A 22,401-nucleotide genomic window follows, 5' to 3' on the forward strand; every position below is an offset into this window, starting at 1 on the left:
AGACTCTGTCACGTCTGTCACATGTGCTCAGTGTGAACCTGCTTTCATCTGTGAAGAGCACAGGGCGCCAGTGGCGATATTTGCCAATCTTGGTGTTCTCTGGCAAATGCCAAACGTCCTGCATGGTGTTGGGCTGTAAGCACAACCCCCACCTGTGGACGTCGGGCCCTCATATCACCCTCATGGAGTCTGTTTCTGACCGTTTGAGCAGACACACTGGAGTTCATTTTGCAGGGCTCTGGCAGTGCTCCTCCTGCTCCTCCTTGCACAAAGGCGGAGGTAGCAGTCCTGCTGCTGGGTTGTTGCCCTCCTACGGCCTCCTCCACGTCTCCTGATATACTGGCCTGTCTCCTGGTAGCGCCTCCATGCTCTGGACACTACGGTGACAGACACAGCAAACCTTCTTGCCACAGCTCGCATTGATCTGCCATCCTGGATGAGCTGCACTACCTGAACCACTTGTGTGGGTTGTAGACTCCGTCTCATGCTACCACTAGAGTGAAAGCACCGCCAGCATTCAAAAGTGACCAAAACATCAGCCAGGAAGCATAGGAACTGAGAAGTGGTCTGTGGTCACCACCTGCAAAACCAGTCCTTTATTGGGGGTGTCTTGCTAATTGCCTATAATTTCTACCTGTTGTCTATTCCATTTGCACAACAGCATGTGAAATGTAGTGTTGCTTCCTAAGTGGACAGTTTGATTTCACAGAAGTGTGATTGACTTGGAGTTACAGTGGGGAAAAAAGTATTTAGTCAGCCACCAATTGTGCAAGTTCTCCCACTTAAAAAGATGAGAGAGGACTGTAATTTTCATCATAGGTACACGTCAACTATGACAGACAAATTGAGAAAAAAGAATCCAGAAAATCACATTGTAGGATTTTTAATGAATTTATTTGCAAATTATGGTGGAAAATAAGTATTTGGTCACCTACAAACAAGCAAGATTTCTGGCTCTCACAGACCTGTAACTTCTTCTTTAAGAGGCTCCTCTGTCCTCCACTCGTTACCATTATTAATGGCACCTGTTTGAACTTGTTATCAGTATAAAAGACACCTGTCCACAACCTCAAACAGTCACACTCCAAACTCCACTATGGCCAAGACCAAAGAGCTGTCAAAGGACACCATAAACAAAATTGTAGACCTGCACCAGGCTGGGAAGACTGAATCTGCAATAGGTAAGCAGCTTGGTTTGAAGAAATCAACTGTGGGAGCAATTATTAGGAAATGGAAGACATACAAGACCACTGATAATCTCCCCTCGATCTGGGGCTCCACGCAAGATCTCACCCCGTGGGGTCAAAATGATCACAAGAACGGTGAGCAAAAATCCCAGAACCACACGGGGGGACCTAGTGAATGACCTGCAGAGAGCTGGGACCAAAGTAACAAAGCCTACCATCAGTAACACACTACGCCGCCAGGGACTCAAATCCTGCAGTGCCAGACGTGTCCCCCTGCTTAAGCCAGTACATGTCCAGGCCCGTCTGAAGTTTGCTAGAGTGCATTTGGATGATCCAGAAGAGGATTGGGAGAATGTCATATGGTCAGATGAAATCAAAATATAACTTTTTGGTAAAAACTCAACTCGTCGTGTTTGGAGGACAAAGAATTCTGAGTTGCATCCAAACACCATACCTACTGTGAAGCATGGGGGTGGAAACATCATGCTTTGGGGCTGTTTTTCTGCAAAAGGACCAGGACGACTGATCCGTGTAAAGGAAAGAATGAATGGGGCCATGTATCGTGAGATTTTCAGTGAAAAACCTCCTTCCATCAGCAAGGGCATTGAAGATGAAACGTGGCTGGGTCTTTCAGCATGACAATGATCCCAAACACACCGCCCGGACAACGAAGGAGTGGCTTCGTAAGAAGCATTTCAAGGTCCTGGAGTGGCCTAGCCAGTCTCCAGATCTCAACCCCATAGAAAATCTTTGGAGGGAGTTGAAAGTCCATGTTGCCCAGCGACAGCCCCAAAACATCACTGCTCTAGAGGAGATCTGCATGGAGGAATGGGCCAAAATACCAGCAACAGTGTGTGAAAACCTTGTGAAGACTTACAGAAAATGTTTGACCTGTGTCATTGCCAACAAAGGGTATATAACAAAGTATTGAGAAAATTTTGTTATTGACCAAATACTTATTTTCCACCATAATTTGCAAATAAATTCATTAAAAATCCTATAATGTGATTTTCTGGATTTTTTTCTTCTCATTTTGTCTGTCATAGTTGACGTGTACCTATTATGAAAATTACAGGCCTCTCTCATCTTTTTAAGTGGGAGAACTTGCACAATTGGTGGCTGACTAAATACTTTTTTCCCCCACTGTACATTGTGTTGTTTAGGTGTTCCCTTAATTTTTTTGAGCAGTGTAATTGGAGGTACATAATTAGAGAATGTCACACCCTGGCCTTGAGAGGCCGGTTGTCTTTAGTTGGTTTGGTCAGGGTGTGAGGATCTATGTTAGAATTTCTATGTTTAGGATCTAGATGTGTATTTCTAGGTTTGGCCGGGTGTGATTCCTAATCAGAGGCAGCTGTCGCTCGTTGTCTCTGATTGGGGATCATACTTAGGTAGCCCATTGCCTACTGTGTATTGTGGGATCTTGTTCCTGTTTAGGCTGGTATTTGTATAGCCCTTTGGACTTCACGTTAGGTTGTTTCTTGTTTTGGTTTGTATGTTTATTGGGTGAATGAACATGTACGCTTTTCACGCTGCACCTTGGTCCGACCCGTCTCTCAACGTTTGTGACAGAAGATCCCACCACAAGAGGACCAAGCAGCGTGCCCAGAAGGAGCAAACGCCTGGTACTCAATGGGAAGCTACGTTGGTAGATGTCCTCCTCGATTGGGGGAAAATCACAGAGGAGGAGGCCATCCGTTACGGTAAGGCAATGAAGAAGGAAGCCCTAGTAGGAGAGGATCAACGGCGACATCAACGGTGCCGGCCGAAAAGGAAGCCCGAGAAGCAGCCCCAATAATTTGTTTTGGGGGGGGCTCAGGGGTGGACGACGAGGCAGCAGGAGGCCGTGAAAGGGCTGACTAGAGAGGAGGAGGCCGCTATTTTAGAGGTCCTCCAAGACCTGTGGATCGAGAGTCTGAGAGAGGAGGCCACCACGTTACGGGGGCTCTTAGATCAGATGGAGCAGGAGTTATCCGTTCAGAGGGAGGCGCTACAGGAGGCTCAAAGGGAGAAGGAAGTATTGGAGGCAAGGAGAGAGGAGCTTGTCAGGCAACAGAAGGAGCGTGTGTTCATAGAGGAAACTAGGTATGCGGAGATACGCACTGTGTCGCCAGTGCGCATTCACAGCCCAGTATGTCCTGTGCCAACGCCCCGCACGTGTCGTGCGAAAGTGGGCATCCAGCCAGGACGGGTTGTGCCGGCTCAATGCTCCTGGTCTCCAGTGCGCCTTCACGGTCCAGTATATCTTGCGCCAGTCCTACGCACTGTGTCGCCAGTGCGCGTTCACAGCCCAGTGCGTCCTGTGCCAACGCCCCGCACATGCCGTGCGGAAGTGGGCATCCAGCCAGGACGGGTTGTGCCAGCTGTACACTCCAGACCTCCAGTACGCCTCCAGAGTCCAGTATATCCTGCTCCGGTTCTACGCACTGTGTCACCAGTGCGCCTCACCAGTCCAGTATGGCCCGTACCTGCTCCCTGCACCAAGCCAGTGGTGCGTGTATCCAGTCCGGCACGGCCCGTGCCTGCTCCTCGCACCAAACCAGTGGTGCCTGTCGCCAGCCCGGTACGCCCCGTACCTGCTCCCCGCACCAAACCAGTGGTGTGTGTTCCCAGTCCGTCCCGGCCCGTTCCTGCTCTTCGCACCAGACCTGTGGTGCGTGTATCCAGTCCAGTACGGCCCGTTCCTGCTCCTCGCACCAAACCAGTGGTGTGTGTTCCCAGTCCGGCCCGGCCCGTTCCTGCTCCCCGCACCAGGCCAGTGGTGTGTGTTCCCAGTCCGGCCCGGCCCGTTCCTGCTCTTCGCACCAGACCTGTGGTGCTTGTATCCAGTCCAGTACGGCCCGTACCTGCTCCCCGCGAGAAACCAGTGGTGCGTGTATCCAGTCTGGCACGGCCCGTACCTGCTCTCCGCACCAAACCAGTGGTGCGTGTATCCAGTCCGGCACGGCCCGTGCCTGCTCCTCGCACCAAACCAGTGGTGTGTGTCTCCAGTCCGGCACGACCCGTGCCTGCTCCTCGCACCAGACCTGTGGTGCGTGTGCCCAGTCCAGCTCCGGTCTGCGGCTCCACTCCGGAGCCAGAGCAGTCCGCTCCACCGGTACCCAGTCTAGCTCCGGTCAGCGGCTCCACTCCGGAGCCAGAGCAGTCCGCTCCACCGGTGCCCAGTCCAGCTCCGGTCAGCGGATCCACTCCGGAGCCAGAGCAGTCCGCTCCACCGGGGTCCAGTTCAGCTCCGGTCAGCGGCTCCACTCCAGACCCAGTTGTCAGCCCCTCTCCAGGGTCGGTGCCTCCCACACCAGGGTCCAGACAGGGCTTGGTGCATCGTGGGGGGATTGCCGATCCAGGACCAGACGTCAGCCCCTCTCCAGGTTCGGGGTCTCCCACACCAGGGTCCAGACAGGGCTTGGTGCATCGTGGGAGGAAGGAGAGGGGAAGTATCGCGCCGAGGTCCAGACCAGGGGCGCAACGGGGAGGCAGAGAGGGAGAGGTCGTCACGCCCGGAGCCGGATCCGCCTCCGAGGAGGAATGCCCACAAGGGACCCTCCCCTAATGAGTCAGGTTGGTGCGGCTGGAGTACGCACCTTTGGGGGGGGGGTACTGTCACGGGGTGTTGTTTAGGGGTACTGTCACGCCGTGGCCTTCAGAGGCCGGTTGTCTGTAGTTGGTTTGGTCAGGGCGTGAGGATCTACAGTGAGGGGAAAAAAGTATTTGATCCCCTGCTGATTTTGTACGTTTGCCCACTGACAAAGAAATTATCAGTCTATAATTGTAATGGTAGGTTTATTTGAACAGTGAGAGACAGAATAACAACAACAAAATCCAGAGAAAAGCATGTCAAAAATGTTATAAATTGATTTGCATTTTAATGAGGGAAATAAGTATTTGACCCCCTCTCAATCAGAAAGATTTCTGGCTCCCAGGTGTCTTTTATACAGGTAACAAGCTGAGATTAGGAGCACACTCTTAAAGGGAGTGCTCCTAATCTCAGCTTGTTACCTGTATAAAAGACACCTGTCCACAGAAGCAATCAATCAGATTCCAAACTCTCCACCATGGCCAAGACCAAAGAGCTCTCTAAGGATGTCAGGGACAAGATTGTAGACCTACACAAGGCTGTAATGGGCTACAAGACCATCGCCAAGCAGCTTGGTGAGAAGGTGACAACAGTTGGTGTGATTATTCGCAAATGGAAGAAACACAAAATAACTGTCAATCTCCCTCGGCCTGGGGCTCCATGCAAGATCTCACCTCATGGAGTTGCAATGATCATGAGAACGGTGAGGAATCAGCCCAGAACTACACGGGAGTATCTTGTCAATGATCTCAAGGCAGCTGGGACCATAGTCACCAAGAAAACAATTGGTAACACACTACGCCCTGAAGGACTGAAATCCTGCAGCGCCCGCAAGGTCCCCCTGCTCAAGAAATCACATATACAGGGCCGTCTGAAGTTTGCCAATGAACATCTGAATGATTCAGAGGAGAACTGGGTGAAAGTGTTGTGGTCAGATGAGACCAAAATCAAGCTCTTTGGCATCAACTCAACTTGCCGTGTTTGGAGGAGGAGGAATGCTGCCTATGACCCCAAGAACACCATCCCCACCGTCAAACAAACTTTATGCTTTGGGGGTGTTTTTCTGCTAAGGGGACAGGACAACTTCACCGCATCAAAGGGACGATGGACGGGGCCATGTACCGTCAAATCTTGGGTGAGAACCTTCTTCCCTCAGCCAGGGCATTGTAAATGGGTCGTGGATGGGTATTCCAGCATGACAATGACCCAAAACACACGGCCAAGGCAACAAAGGAGTGGCTCAAGAAGAAGCACATTAAGGTCCTGGAGTGGCCAAACCTGGTGGCCAACTACAAGAAACGTCTGACCTCTGTGATTGCCAACAAGGGTATTGCCACCAAGTACTAAGTCATGTTTTGCAGAGGGGTCAAATACTTATTTCCCTCATTCAAATGCAAATCAATTTATAACATTTTTGACATGCGTTTTTCTGGATTGTTTTGTTTTTATCTCTCACTGTTCAAATAAACCTACCATTAAAATTATAGACTGATCATGTCTTTGTCAGTGGGCAAACGTACAAAATCAGCAGGGGATCAAATACTTTTTTCCCTCACTGTATGTTAGAATTTCTATGTTTAGGATCTAGATGTGTATTTCTAGGTTTGGCCGAGTGTGATTCCCAATCAGAGGTAGCTGTCGCTCGTTGTCTCTGATTGGGGATCATACTTAGGTAGCCCATTGCCTATTGTGTATTGTGGGATCTTGTTCCTGTTTAGGCTGGTATTTGTATAGCCCTTTGGACTTCACGTTACGTTGTTTCTTGTTTTGGTTTGTATGTTTATTGGGTGAATAAACATGTACGCTTTTCACGCTGCACCTTGGTCCAACCCGTCTCTCAACGTTCGTGACAGAGAAACAAGTACATGTATAATTGGAGGAGGGGTTCAAGTGAGGCAGGTTGCCCTGTGAGTCCACTTCATGACCTTCTCCTCTCCTCTCTCTCTCTGTCTCTCCTCTCTTTCCACTGTACGAGGGCAAAGCTCTCCACATCAAAACACCCCCAATTTCTAATAATAAGTCAGTTATTAATGTTTAGTTCTCAGTCGGCATATTGTTCACGTAATTACCCGGCCTGGGAAAAACAAACAATTAACCAGTCAGCAGAAATCCCTAATTGGGATTAAAAGGAGATAATACATCTCTCATTTTATGCAAACGATTACTGAGAGCCAGTGAACAGCCCTGGTGAGGCAATTTGGAAAACGGATATGTCTTTCCCGCTCTCCCTCTCTCCTAGGCTGCGTCAGACACACACTCATGTACGCACACACACACACAAAATCACTGCACCAGAGTGGGAGGCCGTTATTAGAATCGTTAGGGGGTTTCTATGGGTGTCCCCTCATGAACCCCTCTCTGAAAATGGAGTGTTGACATTTGACACTTCTTAACTGGACTTTGGATGAGTTCATTAGGCAATAAGGCAAGAGAACCCATGGATTATTGAGAATAGCACACAGCTAAGGGCTGTTCTTAGGCGTGATGCGAACGCGAAGCGGAGCAAGGTTTATACAAACCCCTGCTGTTGAAAAATCTAATGTTGGCAAGAAGCAATGGGAAATAACATCTCTAGATGCTTTATTCCAGTGGAGATAAAGTTTATGAATTGCCTGGCTGTGCTATGGGACAGTGAATATTTCAAATTGAACTGTTCTCAGGCATTATGGTCCTTTGTAATTTAGTTGGTAGAGCATGGCGCTTATAATGCCAGGGTAGTGGGTCCGAATCCCAGGACCACCTGTATATAAAATGTATGCTTGCATGACTAATTTGCTTTGGATAAAAGGGTCTGCTAAATGGCATATATTATATTATTACCCGTTGATTATCATGAATAACTAATGCCTATCAACCAATCAGCATTCAGTATCCAAACTATCCTATTCAGCTCAGTAGCTAAACTCTAAACTCATTAGAGGAATAATGACAGGAAGCTTATTCAGAGACAATAAACAGGTCGATAGACAGGCTCCATTTACAGGCTCCTATCAGTACAGTGAATGTTATCAGTCAGCAGAGAGGAAATGTGTTGTTTACTGGGGAACACAGAACAGGTTATGACCAAATAAACAAATTCTACTGGGAATTGTTTGGATAGCAGGTGCAGGGTTAGCCACGCGTTTACCCCGCTTAACTTTTAACGTTAATTAAAAAGATAAGAGTTCCACATCACGTCTTTTCCTTCCCCTCTTTTTCCTCCTCTTCCTCCTCCTCTCCATGAAATGCTAATTAAACAAGCTTCATTAAATCACATTTCACTTCTCTGCTGCGTTTTGCTGAGGGGACACACAGGCGGCTTAACATTACACTGCCGTTTTGTGTGTGTTTGTGTTTGTGTGTCCATCTCTGTGTGTGTGTGTGTTTATGTTTGTGTGTGTCAATCGGTGTGTGTGTGTGTGTGCCAGTATGTGTGTGTGCCCCCATCTCTGTGTGTGTGCCCATCTGTGTGTGTGTGTGTGCCCATCTCTGTGTGTGTGTGTGTGTTTGTGTCCATCTGTGTGTGTGTGTGTGTGTGTGTGTGTGTGTGTCCATCTGTGTGTGTCCGTCTGTGTGAGCGTGCCCATCTCTGTCTGTGTGTGTGCCCTTCTGTGTGTGTGTGTGCCCATCTCTCTCTCTGTGTGTGTGTGCCCCACCTCTGTTTGTGTGTGCCCATCTGTGTGTGTGTGTGTGTGTGTGTGTGTGTGTGTGTGTGTGTGTGTGCGCGCGTGCATGTGTGTTTTCCAGTTATTAAAAATGCTGATTTGTCCTCAGATGATGAAAGTCTACAGGTCTGATTAAACCCTCCCTACAGAGGCCCAATGCAAACAAGCAGCAGGCTGAATGAAATCATCTGGACGTAAATAGAATCATTGCTACAGTAAATCTCCACTCCGCTGACTGAGTTTTACAATTATCAGAGTTCCTGATCTCTCCCAAAACACTGCCATCAGCCGAATGTGTTTCTGAGTAAAGTTGGGCTTTCTGATATGGGTTTCTGGTTTGGTTTAATGGTGAGAGAGAGAGGGAGGGAGAAGGAGAGGGAGAGGGAGAGAGGGAGGGAAAGAGATAGGGAGATTACGACAGTGTGTGTGCGCATGTGTGCTTGAGTGTGTGTGTATTACTTCAAGCGAGGGATGGATAGAGATGGTGATAGTAGCAGTGTTTCAGTGACTGTCCTGTCTAAATGCTTCAGGCCATCCACATCTAACGGCCGTGGACACAAAGCCGTTCCTGATTGTCGTCGATGCTGTGAGCATGTGGCATCATTAAGTGCCTTTGGCTTTAATCAAGACCATTCTTCCAATTACCTGCATTCACATACTGCATGTCGGCCATTCTCTCTCCCTACGTAACAACCCTCCACTCTCATTACCTTCAACGCTGGAAGGCAAGCCTGCATCCCAAATGACACCCTATTCCCTGTAGCTCCACTGTCTTAAATGACACCCTATTCCCAACCAGAGGATGAAGTTTAAATATAATGCACTGTATACAAAATAGGGTGATATTTTGGGACACAGTTCAAGGTAGCATCCCATTGACTCTGGTCAGAAATAGTGTACTACTTGCGTAGGGAATAGGGTGTCATTTGAGATGTAATGCTTAGTTGTTACTGAAGCTACAGGTTTACTGACATTATTATTACAATGCTGAGTAATTGCTCATTAAGATGCAGTTGATGAGGCTAGTTAAGTGACGAAACCAGACAGACGTATGTGCGCGCACACACACACACACACACACACACACACACACACACACACAATATTCTCTAAGTGATGGACCCAGAGCCCAATAATTATCACCCTTCCACTTAACGTCTCGCTAATCAAAGCGTCTGACGATTGTTTTTGGAATCAAAGAGCTCGCTGCCGCGGGCTCTAATGCTGCCGCTTGTGATGTTAAAACTTAGTTAAAAGAAGAGGAGAGAGATAATGATGAGAGGCTGTGTTGATGAATCTGTCGTTAGTTACACCTGAGGAGAAGAGACCTCAAACCCTGCTCAACTCTTGACAGTGTTAACTCTCTGATGGTATCTGAAGACTAAATGAAACCTGACTGGTTTGAGTGTCTGACTGGTAAATGTCTCGAGCTCCTTTCAATACCCGAGGGAGAGCCAGACCATATGTTCCTATCCTCACTGTTGATTCCCCACTTATAGTAATGTATGCTCGTCATACAGTAACAGTTGAATGAGAAGGAAGACCAAAGCTTCAAGCACGTAAAGGAGGTGGTACTAGAATTCCTATCTCAGATCCCTTTTGGTTCAATAAATTGTCTCTCCATGTTAGCCACAGTGGCCATTTTGTGCCAGAACGTTCACCACACAATAACCATGTTTCCATCCAACCATTTTGTGCCAGAACGTTCACCACACAATAACCATGTTTCCATCCAACCATTTTGTGCCAGAACGTTCACCACACAATAACCATGTTTCCATCCAACCATTTTGTGCCAGAACGTTCACCACACAATAACCATGTTTCCATCCAACCATTTTGTGCCAGAACGTTCACCACACAATAACCATGTTTCCATCCAACCATTTTATGCGGACGAAAATGAAATAAAAACTCCAGACAGGCCTGATGGAAACAGCACATTTGTTGGAAAAATGTCCTAATGTTGACAACACAAAATACGCTAGATGGATCGATTTAGTGTGGTGAAATAGATTGTGACAATTGCGGTAGAAACACTTTCACTTGCCAATATTTATATAATAACCATCACATTGAAGTAAACTTGAATTCACGCCATGATATGTTGTGTTGTCCTTCCACCATGATGTGGAAAAGCATGAAGAGTTTTTAGGCAGATGAAATAAGTTATGAACTTCACATGGTGGTTAAGTGATGGACGGTGATGAGCTTGATGCAAATTTCCAATAAATATTGAGGGTATTGATTGGCTGCCAATTATCAACTAAAAATGATCTTGCTCTTATCCATATTTCATCATGGAAACTACCCTCTCCACATTATCAGTGAACTGTTGTCTAGAGAGCATGCACCAAGACGAGATTGGGCAAGTTAGCTATTTATCGCAACAGTTTTTGTGACAAAACCATCCAGTCAATTTGAAGGAAACACTCTTCTGCAATCTTTTTTGTGTAAATATTTCATAATTCCCTTGAAAAAAATGTGTGGAGGGGGATGGAAACCTAGCTAACAACCATCACCATAGACTAAGGTGAAACGGTAACTGTACCCCACCTTGAGTTCCTCCAGGTCGGGTCTCTCCATGCTGACCACTGCAGCCAGTAGCTGGTCCTCCAGACCGTCCCTGGTCACAGTGAAGTTCATTAGGGTACACTGGGCCTGGAGCTCGGGCTGGTAGTGTGGGCTGGCCAGCTTAGTGTGGAGAATCAGTCTAAAGCTGGGGTTGTACTCACACTCCTTGTCCCCTATCTTTATGTACCTGAGGAGAGGTAGATGGAGAGAGGAGAGGAGTTGGAGGTGTGATGATTGAAGTCATGCTGTACTAGGATAAATCCAAACTTCAAATGTGTCAATGAACTTCTCGCTTCAATTTATGATGACAGTGACAGTTCAAGGTAGGTATGCACATCTCATGGTAGGATTCAGCCTACTGGAACTGGCTGACATGTTTATTTTAAAGCAGATATCAGATTTTATGGAAAATGCTTCGGAAGTCACTTAAAGAGTCATGCACCTGCCCTTCTTGATGGTTTCTCTCCCCAGTAGTGGCCCTAGAACAGGGTCTACAGTGTCCTCTAGGTTCTCAATCAGAACCACATCACCAGCAGACAGAGCGCTCTCTATGGAGTCCAGATACCTGAGAGACACACACACAGAATTCAACACAGACCCGTGAATAGGAGTTTTACTGTCACTTGAAGAGCTTTACTGTGCCTTAATCAGTTTTACCCAATATTTTATGGACTTTTTGTACTGTGCTTGTTGAACCGTCTCCTGCACTATCGGTGATGGGTAATGATGTGGAAATTTCATTGAAGAATATATTTCATCTACATCGTTATAGCAATTCATTAAACCAGGAAGTGATTCTGAGTAAGTCTTTCTCACCCACTCTGCCCAATAGAAGAGGCAATTATGGTATTAAGATTGTTAAGGAGAGCCCATTATATACCCTCTTCAAAAACTCTATACAGAACAGCTGCCATCTTGTGACTCACCCTCTCTGTCCGATGCGGATGACGCGTAGATCCTCTCCGTATTTGTTTTTGATCCACTTGACGCCCTGTAGCTGGGGGTCCACCATGAGGGGCCAGCGCTGGCAGGAAGTGAGGATGGTGGCGTTCTCCGTGGACATCCTGTCGGCCGGCAGGCCCTCGTTCTGCCACGCCGCGATGTCAGCGTCGTCCATCAGCATGGTCAGAGGGTCCAGGTCGGGGGTTACTGGGATGGGCACCTGGGAGAGAGGGGAGGTGGGATGGGGGACGACGGTTAGTAACTAGCATGGAAGCCACAGGCATCGAAATGACATGGATCACTGGTGGACAACCCTCGTCCTGGAGATTCACTGGGTGTGCAGGCTTTTGGTCCGGCCCTGATTTAACACACCTGGTTCTATTCATCAGCTGCTTATCGGGACCTTCATTAGCTGAATGGTAAACACTTTTACAATGGTGTGAAAACAGAAATGTTGATTTTATGTGTGTGTGTGTGCATATGGCTGTGTGTGTGTGTTCTCCCACCTGTAACTGACTGAGGTATGGTCTCCAGGTGTTGTCCATGAGCTGGTGTCGGTAGCGCTTAGTGAAGTATCCCAGGTAGGAGACAAACGCTGTGATGAGGAGGACGTCACCACACAGAGTCCTCTCCTGACGTCTGAAACTCTCCACCGCCTCCGCCCAACGCACGTTCTCCGACGCCAGACCACCCACCTACAGACCACAACACAATGTGACACGACATGACACATAACCATTGAGTGAGACAGGACAGATCACAATTCAAGAATCCAACATACTGTATGTAGCTTGAATTTTCATGCAAATCTCATATTGATACCAAGGCATGATTAACACAAAAGTAAAAGTTAAGGCTCTATAATTAGCATTCTGCCCTGAGTGACATTGATTACCCACACTGCACCCTGCTAGCTGCAGACTCAATAAAAGTATACCGTCAGTAGCCTGTCTTAATTACATTAACATCAATGAATAGAAGTGTGATAAAGTTATAGAACACAGCTGGTTCAGAAATAATAAGCTTAACTTAGCAATAATGATTACAATGTTGTTTGTAACTTTTAGAAAATGCTGATCACTTTATTCCTTTGTTGGCCTGTCTCTCATCAAGTGGATAATGTAGATTATCATCCTCACACTGTCAACACAACACATCTCCTTACTGAAAATGATCAGCAGGAGATGTGTATTCCCCGAGGTAAGTGTATCTGCGTATGTGTGTGTGTGTGTCTGGCCCACTCACCAGGCGGTTGGCGAGAGAGATGGTGCGAGCGGTGGACTCAGCCTCCTGCTGGCACTTGAGCTTGTCGGCCGTGGCTTTCTCAAACTTGGCTGTCAGCTTGGCCAGGTTCTCATTAAGGTGCTGTCACACAGAGAAGAGAGAGAGAGAGATTGCTTGGTAAATTGACAGAAAAAACTTCAAATTATCTAAACGCTCGTTACCCAATGACAAGCTACTCCGGATGAAACAAAACTTCCACAGTTTTCTGAAAGTTGCCGAAAAGTGATCAATCTCCACAAAGGATTTATTAGGCATACGGAGGCAGTTATTACAAGGACAAAACAATTCATTAGTGGAGACACACAGGTTCATATTAGATTAGACTGAGGTTTGCTAATTCCCCCTGGCTCAGGAGTGACTTTCTACACAAATGCTTTGGCTGACGGCTGAACAAATGACAGGCGGAAAAAAGTGGATTTTGAACTTATTAGAGTCTAAACTAGCAACTCTTCAGGGTTGGACGTTGGCAGGCAGCAAGGCGGCTGCTACATGATCTGACTTCATAAAGAGAGGCTGCATGGAGGCTGCTGAGAGGATGAGGGTCTGAATGTAAAATGCACAATAGGCCATTGACTCACAGCTATTATTTACTGCTATTGGGATTGTCATCTTGAGATGTATTTATTGACGCATATAACAGCCTCTAAATAGAACTTAATACATGTATTTTATACTCCTTTAAAGAAACATACTATTTATTATTAGGTAATTAGATTAATTATATTTTGGCCATGTGAATTCTGATACCATGATATAGTGGACTATAAAACCAAACCTAAGCACTGTTTCTAAATCAGATTCAACATGATCAGTGTTAGGTTAACTCACGTTGATCTTGGTCTTGATGACGGTAAGTTTTTCCTGGGCTGCAGCCAGCTCAGCGTTGGCCTTGCTCAGAGCCTGTCTCTTGGGCTCCACCTCACAGAACACCTGGTAGAACTTGACGATGTTTAGGACCCAGGAACAGAGGCCCGCCGCAGCGTTGGACTTAGAGGCCACTAGTTCGGGCTGGAACTCTGGGTCCTGCAGAGTGGGATGGGGTGGAGGGACACGATTAACACATTCAATTAAAATGTGCTGCTTGACATCATGTCCGAGGTTATGCAAGCTGGTAAGTATAACTGGTATTGCATGTTGAGTTCTTGTGTACTCTCAACAGATTAAACACTCAAAATAAGGTTTAATAAAGTATCACAATAATGTGATACTATCGTCACTGAATTATTCTCAAACAAATTCCCTTAAATATATATATTTTTTTATCTGGTTGCCCCTCTACCAGTAGGTAAGGCTGTGTGACTGCACCAGTAGGTAAGGCTGTGTGACTGCACCAGTAGGTAAGGCTGTGTATGACTGTACTCTACCAGTAGGTAAGGCTGTATGACTGTACTCTACCAGTAGGTAAGGCTGTATGACTGTACTCTACCAGTAGGTAAGGCTGTATGACTGTACTCTACCAGTAGGTAAGGCTGTATGACTGTACTCTACCAGTAGGTAAGGCTGTATGACTGTACTCTACCAGTAGGTAAGGCTGTATGACTGTACTCTACCAGTAGGTAAGGCTGTATGACTGTACTCTACCAGTAGGTAAGGCTGTATGACTGTACTCTACCAATAGGTAAGGCTGTATGACTGTACTCTACCAGTAGGTAAGGCTGTATGACTGTACTCTACCAGTAGGTAAGGCTATGTGACTGCACTCTACCAGTAGGCAAGGCTGTGTGACTGCACTCTACCAGTAGGCAAGGCTGTGTGGCTGTACTCTACCTGTAGATAGGGCTGTATGGCCTTGAGGCAGGGCTCTGGGATGTTCTGCTTGTTGAAGTGGACCAGTGAGTCCAGGAAGGCATCTACTTTGGCCATCATCACCTTGGCAGCCTTCCAACTACGGTCCTTAGGAACCCGACCACCCGGGGCCATCAGAACCATGACCGCAGCGGTCACGTTGGTCACAGCCACCACAGGAGAACCAAACGACTTTAGCTCAGTCAGGTTGTTCTGGAGGGAGAGATGGAGGGATGAAAAGGAGAGTGCATTTGCAGGACTTCAGCTTGACCAGGCTATTATGAAAAATGAGAAGGAGGGATAGAGGCAATGACAGAGATGAATGAAAAACTGGAATGCACTTGAAGGACTTCCACTCTGCCAGGTTATTCAGTGCAGAGGAAAAACTGGATTTCATTCAAAGGACTACAGTTACATTTATATGACACTTTAGTTATTCAGCAGATGCTCTTATCCAGAGTGACTTACAGTTTGTGCATTCATCTTAAGATAGGGGAGACAACCACATATCACAGTCATAGTAAATACACTTTTCAATAAAGTAGTTATCAGCAATTAATCAGCAGTTCAGTCAGGGCATTCTAGAAAAAAAAATAGGTTTATAAAAAGAGGAAAAGTGTGCTGACTTGAAGAAGAAGACAACAGGGAATACTAATTGGAGTCTTTAGAGAGGGTAGCCTAGCTGGAGCCTAGCTGGGAAAGAGATGTCAGTTCTGGTTGGGTGAACACAGAACACCTTAAACCACTCAGGTGTTTAGTGAATCCCACAGCTCTCTCATATAAAACCAACAGAGAACGGCTAGAGGGCTAGATTGTAAGAGACTGCTGGACATTGAGCTGTGAAGATTTTAGTAAATTTTTAGGAAAATATCATAATTGCATTTCAAATCTGATCTACTGAAAATGAAACCCATAAGGTTGCAAAATGTGAGTGTATTCGTGTGTGTTTTTTAATTTTATTTCACCTTTATTTAACCAGGTAAGCCAGTTGAGAACAAGTTCTCATTTACAACTGCGAACTGGCCAAGATAAAGCAAAGCAGTGCGATAAAAACAACAACAGAGTTACATATGGGGTAAAACAAAACATAAAGTAAAAAAATACAACAGAAAATATATATACAGTGTGTGCAAATGTAGCAAGTTATGGAGGTAAGGCAATAAATAGGCTATAGTGAAAAATAATTACAATTAGTATTAACACTGGAATGATAGATGTGCAAGAGATTATGTGTAAATAGAGATACTGGGGTGCAAAATAGCAAAATAAATAACAATATAGGGATGAGGTAGTTGGGTGGGCTAATTTCAGATGGGCTGTGTACAGGTGCATTGATCGGTAAGGTGCTCTGACAACTGATGCTTAAAGTTAGTGAGGGAGATAAGAGTCTCCAGCTTCAGAGATTTTTGCAATTCGTTCCAGTCACTGGCAGCAGAGAACTGGAAGGAATGGCGGCCAAAGGAGGTGTTGGCTTTGGGGATGACCAGTGAGATATACCTGTTGGGAGTGCATACTACGGGTGGGTGCTGCTATGGTGACCAATGAGCTAAGATAAGGCGGGGATTTGCCTAGCAGTGATTTATAGATGGCCTGGAGCCAGTGGGTTTGACGACGAACATGTAGTGAGGACCAGCCAACAAGAGCGTACAGGTCACAGTGGTGGGTAGTGTATGGGGCTTTGGAGACAAAACGGATGGCACTGTGATAGACTACATCCAATTTGCTGAGTAGAGTGTTGGAGGCTATTTTGTAAATGACATCGCCGAAGTCAAGGATCGGTAGGATAGTCAGTTTTACGAGGGCATGTTTGGCAGCATGAGTGAAGGAGGCTTTGTTGCGAAATAGGAAGCCGATTCTAGATTTAACTTTGGATTGGAGATTCTTAATGTGAGTCTGGAAGGAGAGTTTACAGTCTAACCAGACACCTAGGTATTTGTAGTTGTCCACATACTCTAGGTCAGACCCGTCGAGAGTAGTGATTCTAGTCGGGTGGGCGGGTGCCAGCAGCGTGTTTATGTGTGCATGCATGAGTGTGCACCTTATTGAGAGTGTTGAGGGCCTCCTGTGCTGCTATGAGGGCTGGTTCAGCCTTGGCCAGGTCCTCCTCACAGTCTCTCTGTTTCCCTGTGACCACCACCGCTATGGCTGCCACCTTCTCTTCCTCCTCATCCGCCACAGTCTTCTCCTTTGACATCTGGTCATAGATCATAGAAAAGGATGTAGGAATTATTGTAGTATACAGCAATGCTTCTCACAAAGTCTCAAAGTGATTCACAATAATGCTTTATAAAATTTGGATTGCAATATCCAGATGCTAAAAGCACTTTACAATACATTGTTTAAGGGTTGATAAGGGGAACTCAACCCACCCACCACCACCAATGTTTAACAGTAGCACCCACCTTCTCTGTTTCCACACCGACCACCTGGATCAGCCTATCAGCATCTTCGTTCTTCTGCTTGAGCTCCACCTCCTGGGCGGCCAACTTGGCCTTCAGGTCATCCACCTATCACAGGAGAGAATAGGAGATGGCAGAGGTCATGGCAAAGGTCACAGAGGTCAGGGTTAAGGTTTGGTTGATTCTTCTATCTGTGATTGTGACAGGTGGAGAGCAGAGTTTCACATGCCTTATTCAGTGAGGGAAAAAGGTATTTGATCCCCTGCTGATTTTGTACATTTGCCCACTGACAAAGAAATGATCAGTATCATTTTAATGGTAGGTTTATTTGAACAGTGAGAGAAAGACATGTCGAAAATGTTATAAATTGATTTGCATTTTAATGAGGGAAATAAGTATTTGACCCCCTCTCAATCAGAAAGATTTCTGGCTCCCAGGTGTCTTTTATACAGGTAACGAGCTGAGATTAGGAGCACACTCTTAAAGGGAGTGCTCCTAATCTCAGCTTGTTACCTGTATAAAAGACACCTGTCCACAGAAGCAATCAATCAGATTCCAAACTCTCTACCATGGCCAAGACCAAAGAGCTCTCCAAGGATGTCAGGGACAAGATTGTAGACCTACACAAGGCTGGAATGGGCTACAAGACCATCGCCAAGCAGCTTGGTGAGAAGGTGACAACAGTTGGTGCGATTATTCGCAAATGGAAGAAACACAAAATAACTGTCAATCTCCCTCGGCCTGGGGCTCCATGCAAGATCTCACCTCGTGGAGTTGCAATGATCATGAGAACGGTGAGGAATCAGCCCAGAACTACACGGGAGGATCTTGTCAATGATCTCAAGGCAGCTGGGACCATAGTCACCAAGAAAACAATTGGTAACACACTACGCCCTGAAGGACTGAAATCCTGCAGCGCCCGCAAGGTCCCCCTGCTCAAGAAAGCACATATACAGGCCCGTCTGAAGTTTGCCAATGAAAATCTGAATGATTCAGAGGAGAACTGGGTGAAAGTGTTGTGGTCAGATGAGACCAAAATTGAGCTCTTTGGCATCAACTCAACTCACCGTGTTTGGAGGAGGAGGAATGCTGCCTATGACCCCAAGAACACCATCCCCACCGTCAAACATGGAGGTGGAAACATTATGCTTTGGGGGTGTTTTTCTGCTAAGGGGACAGGACAACTTCACCGCATCAAAGGGACGATGGACGGGGCCATGTACCGTCAAATCTTGGGTGAGAACCTTCTTTCCTCAGCCAGGGCATTGAAAATGGGTCTTGGATGGGTATTCCAGCATGACAATGACCCAAAACACACGGCCAAGGCAACAAAGGAGTGGCTCAAGAAGAAGCACATTAAGGTCCTGGAGTGGCCTAGCCAGTCTCCAGACCTTAATCCCATAGAAAATCTGTGGAGGGAGCTGAAGGTTCGAGTTGCCAAACGTCATCCTCGAAACCTTAATGACTTGGAGAAGATCTGCAAAGAGGAGTGGGACAAAATCCCTCCTGAGATGTGTGCAAACCTGGTGGCCAACTACAAGAAACGTCTGACCTCTGTGATTGCCAACAAGGGTTTTGCCACCAAGTTCTAAGTCATGTTTTGCAGAGGGGTCAAATACTTATTTCCCTCATTAAAATGCAAATCAATTTATAAAATTTTTGACATGCGTTTTTCTGGATTTTGTTGTTGTTATTCTGTCTCTCACTGTTCAAATAAACCTACCATTAAAATTATAGACTGATCATGTCTTTGTCAGTGGGCAAACGTACAAAATCAGCAGGGGATCAAATACTTTTTTCCCCTCACTGTATGATATCTGTGATGACAGGAAGGAAGGCTGTATTGTTGATCATTTTTGGCACACTGCTAACGTATTACTAGCAGAAATCAAAGTGTATATTCCACACACATAATGAATCTGTTATCGACTAATAGAATCTCTGTGTGTTTTTACAAGACCAAACCCTCTGAACAGACATCATTCTATCATTAATATCCTTTTGATCCATTACATCCCAAAAAATCTATGATTTTGTCAAAACAGAGAAATTGACAAAAAGGGGACACAAATGGAGAGATAACATGTATATCTACTGGATAATTGAATAGCCTTAGGCGCTAGAACTGTAATCAGACACACACACAGACACAGACACACACACATGCATGCATGCACAAACACAAACACACACAAATGAAAACCTGAAACACACACTTAGAATTCCCACAGAAAGTCTGCGTGTTTCTACATTACCGTCTGACTTCGTCAAAACGTTGCACAGGGGAAATAAAACAGAGTGATTTTTGTTGTTCTGTGAGCTAATTAACTAAACATGATGTGAGAGAGCTGAGGGTGTTGTGTAGAAGATGTCTCTGTTGGGTCCTGATGCCTGTGAAATCAACCCAAACAGAACCTGACGAGCACCGAGTGAGCTATCAGAGTGATGGGTGGAGGGGGGAGATGGAGGGAATGAGAGATAGATAGAGAGGGATGGAGGGGGAGGAGAGAGAGAGAGAGAAAGAGAGAGAGATGGCGTGAGAGATAACTAATTGCTGTGAGACGTGGCTGTGAGATAAACAGTGAAATCCCTCTACATCTGGACAGCTCTCTATATACATGTAAACACGTACCACTGTGTATAGGGCTATCTACCACCCACACATAATACCCTAGCTTCTAGACAGGGTATATTGTTTGTATCAATTAAAATCCGTATAACTGCCTTCCTCCCTCTATGGAAGATGAAATACTGTCCATGTGGATCTAAACAAACCTAAACCTATTTCCAAGATCTCATTTACAGGAGAGCAGGTATTTTCCCCTACAGCACCATAACCAGTTCAAAGGACTGGGAGTCTGGGACCGATACACTTGAACTCATCAAATCATGTTATCAGAACAGAGAAACGTGGTTGAAAAAGCAGAACAATTTTCCCTTAATCATTAAAGGCCCAGTGCAGTCAACATTCCGTTTTTCCTGTGTTTTATATAATATTGTACAACAGCGGATGAAACTAACCCTGTAAATGTGTGGAAAAATTGGATCAGTGTTATTTCCTGAAAGTTGCTGGTTGAAAATACAATCTACAACTTAATTGTTACCAAGAAATGATTTCATATTTATATAAAAAACGGCTGCATTGGGCCTTTAAATCATTTTTATATATAACCTCCTTTTTTCCCTTTATCTGGCTCCCTGTCAGGGATCTGTGGATGAGGGTAGCTGGGAGGTTAGAACCCTCACATTTACACGACTGGAGATGAGAGTAGCCTCCCACAGCGATTTGTGTCAGAGAGACAAAAGAAGAGGAGGGGTGTGTGTGTGTGTGTGTGTGTGTGTGTGTGGGTGTGTGTGTGTGTAGGTTCATTATAAAGAGTATAAGAGCACTGTTCGCCCACGCAACTCTACACTGACAGAGGCAGGTCTAGGAGCCACACACACACACACACACACAGACACACAGACACACACGTGTATGTGCATGTGCGTGTATAGTGCAAGAACTCAGCTCCCCTGATCCGCTCCCAGATACATCCTGTGGTATCAGCGCATCTCAGCTCCAACCCACTCTCTCTCTCCCCTCATTAAAACACTATTAACACTTATCATCCAAGATGGCTGCCGCAAAAACAGACCAAAATCCAGACCAGAGGAACTGAATACAGCCCACAGGATTCCCTTTAATATGTTCTCTGGGGAGCCAATGAATCATTTTCAGCCTCATCTCCCCGCTTTAACCCCTGCAACCTTGTTTATTGTTGTTTACCAGACAGCCGACCTCTGACTTTCTGTATTGAGTGTTGATGTTACAAAACATGTACATTTATTGCATGAGGCTTGTCAGAGGGACGTGAACACATATAGAGAGAGCATTAATGATGCATGTTGTACAAGGGGTCAGGGGGTTGAACTGTAATGAACAGTCAACACAATTACAGGGTAAGTATGTACTGTAATGTATATGAGACCTGCCGGGTATTCCTATAGGGGGTTGGTGACACGTTGTGATGCATTAACGCTATTAACGTCGGAAGGTGTGTGTGTGTGTGTTAACCAACACCATAATTAGACTGTCCCGCTGTTGTGTGGACTCACTGATGTGTTCATGTCCCTTAAAGTGTTGAATCAGCGAACATACGCTGAGTGTACAAAACATTAGGAACACCATCCTAATATTGAGTTGCACCCCCATTTGCCCTCAGAAAAGCCTACATTTGTCGATGCATGCTCTACACGGTGTCAAAAGCGTTTCACAGGGATGCTGACCTATGTTGACTCCAATGCTTCCCACAGTTGTCAAGTTGGCTGGATGTCCTTTGGGTGGTGAACCATTCTTGATACACACGGGAAACTGTTGAGCGTGAAAAACCCAGCAGTGTTGCGGTTCTTGACACACTCAAACCGGTGCGCATGGCACCTACTACCATACCCCGTTCAAAGGCACTTAAATATTTTGTCTTGCCCATTCACCCTCTGAATGGCACATATGCACAATCCATGTCTCAATTGTCTCAAGGCTTAAATCCTTCTTTAACCTGCCTCCTCCCCTTAAACTATACTGATTGAAGTGGATTTAACATTTACATTTTTACATTTTAGTCATTTAGCAGACTCTCTTATCCAGAGCGACTTACAGGAGCAATTAGGGTAAAGTGCCTTGCTCAAGGGCACATCGACAGATTTTTCACCTAGTCGGCTTGGGGATTAGAACCAGCGACCTTTCGGTTACTGGCACAACCATTTTAACCACTAAACTACCTGCCGCCCCGTGACATCAATAAGGGATCATAGCTTTCACCTGGATTAACCTGGTCAGTCTATGTCATGGAAAGAGCAGGTGTTCCTAATGTTTTGTACACTCAGTGTACAGTACAGTACATGAAAAACATGAACGCATAAAGGTACTTATTCAGGCATCAGCATCAGCTTGGTAAGGGCGTGTATGGAGGAGCACAGGCTGAGGTACTGCTGGGTTTCAGGTGGTGTTAAAGGAAACAGGTGACTACAGA

The 22,401-nt window shown here is 45.9% G+C and overlaps 1 protein-coding gene across 1 annotated transcript in view; it reads right to left on the reverse strand.

The window, feature by feature from the left end:
• dnah9 (dynein, axonemal, heavy chain 9) overlaps positions 1 to 22,401 on the reverse strand; it is a 126,206-nt gene that overhangs the window by 44,812 nt on the left and 58,993 nt on the right. Inside the window, exons 53-61 of the mRNA XM_041858703.2 lie at positions 17,393 to 17,497; positions 17,029 to 17,184; positions 14,973 to 15,203; positions 14,034 to 14,228; positions 13,167 to 13,286; positions 12,428 to 12,616; positions 11,906 to 12,141; positions 11,422 to 11,544; positions 10,962 to 11,166 (exon numbers count right to left, since the gene is read on the reverse strand). Coding sequence (XP_041714637.2) covers positions 10,962 to 11,166; positions 11,422 to 11,544; positions 11,906 to 12,141; positions 12,428 to 12,616; positions 13,167 to 13,286; positions 14,034 to 14,228; positions 14,973 to 15,203; positions 17,029 to 17,184; positions 17,393 to 17,497 — 1,560 coding nt within the window. The remainder of the gene's footprint in view (positions 1 to 10,961; positions 11,167 to 11,421; positions 11,545 to 11,905; positions 12,142 to 12,427; positions 12,617 to 13,166; positions 13,287 to 14,033; positions 14,229 to 14,972; positions 15,204 to 17,028; positions 17,185 to 17,392; positions 17,498 to 22,401) is intronic.

The sequence above is a fragment of the Coregonus clupeaformis genome, chromosome 31 (genome assembly GCF_020615455.1).
Source record: "Coregonus clupeaformis isolate EN_2021a chromosome 31, ASM2061545v1, whole genome shotgun sequence".
NCBI classification, from domain to species: Eukaryota; Metazoa; Chordata; class Actinopteri; order Salmoniformes; family Salmonidae; genus Coregonus; species Coregonus clupeaformis.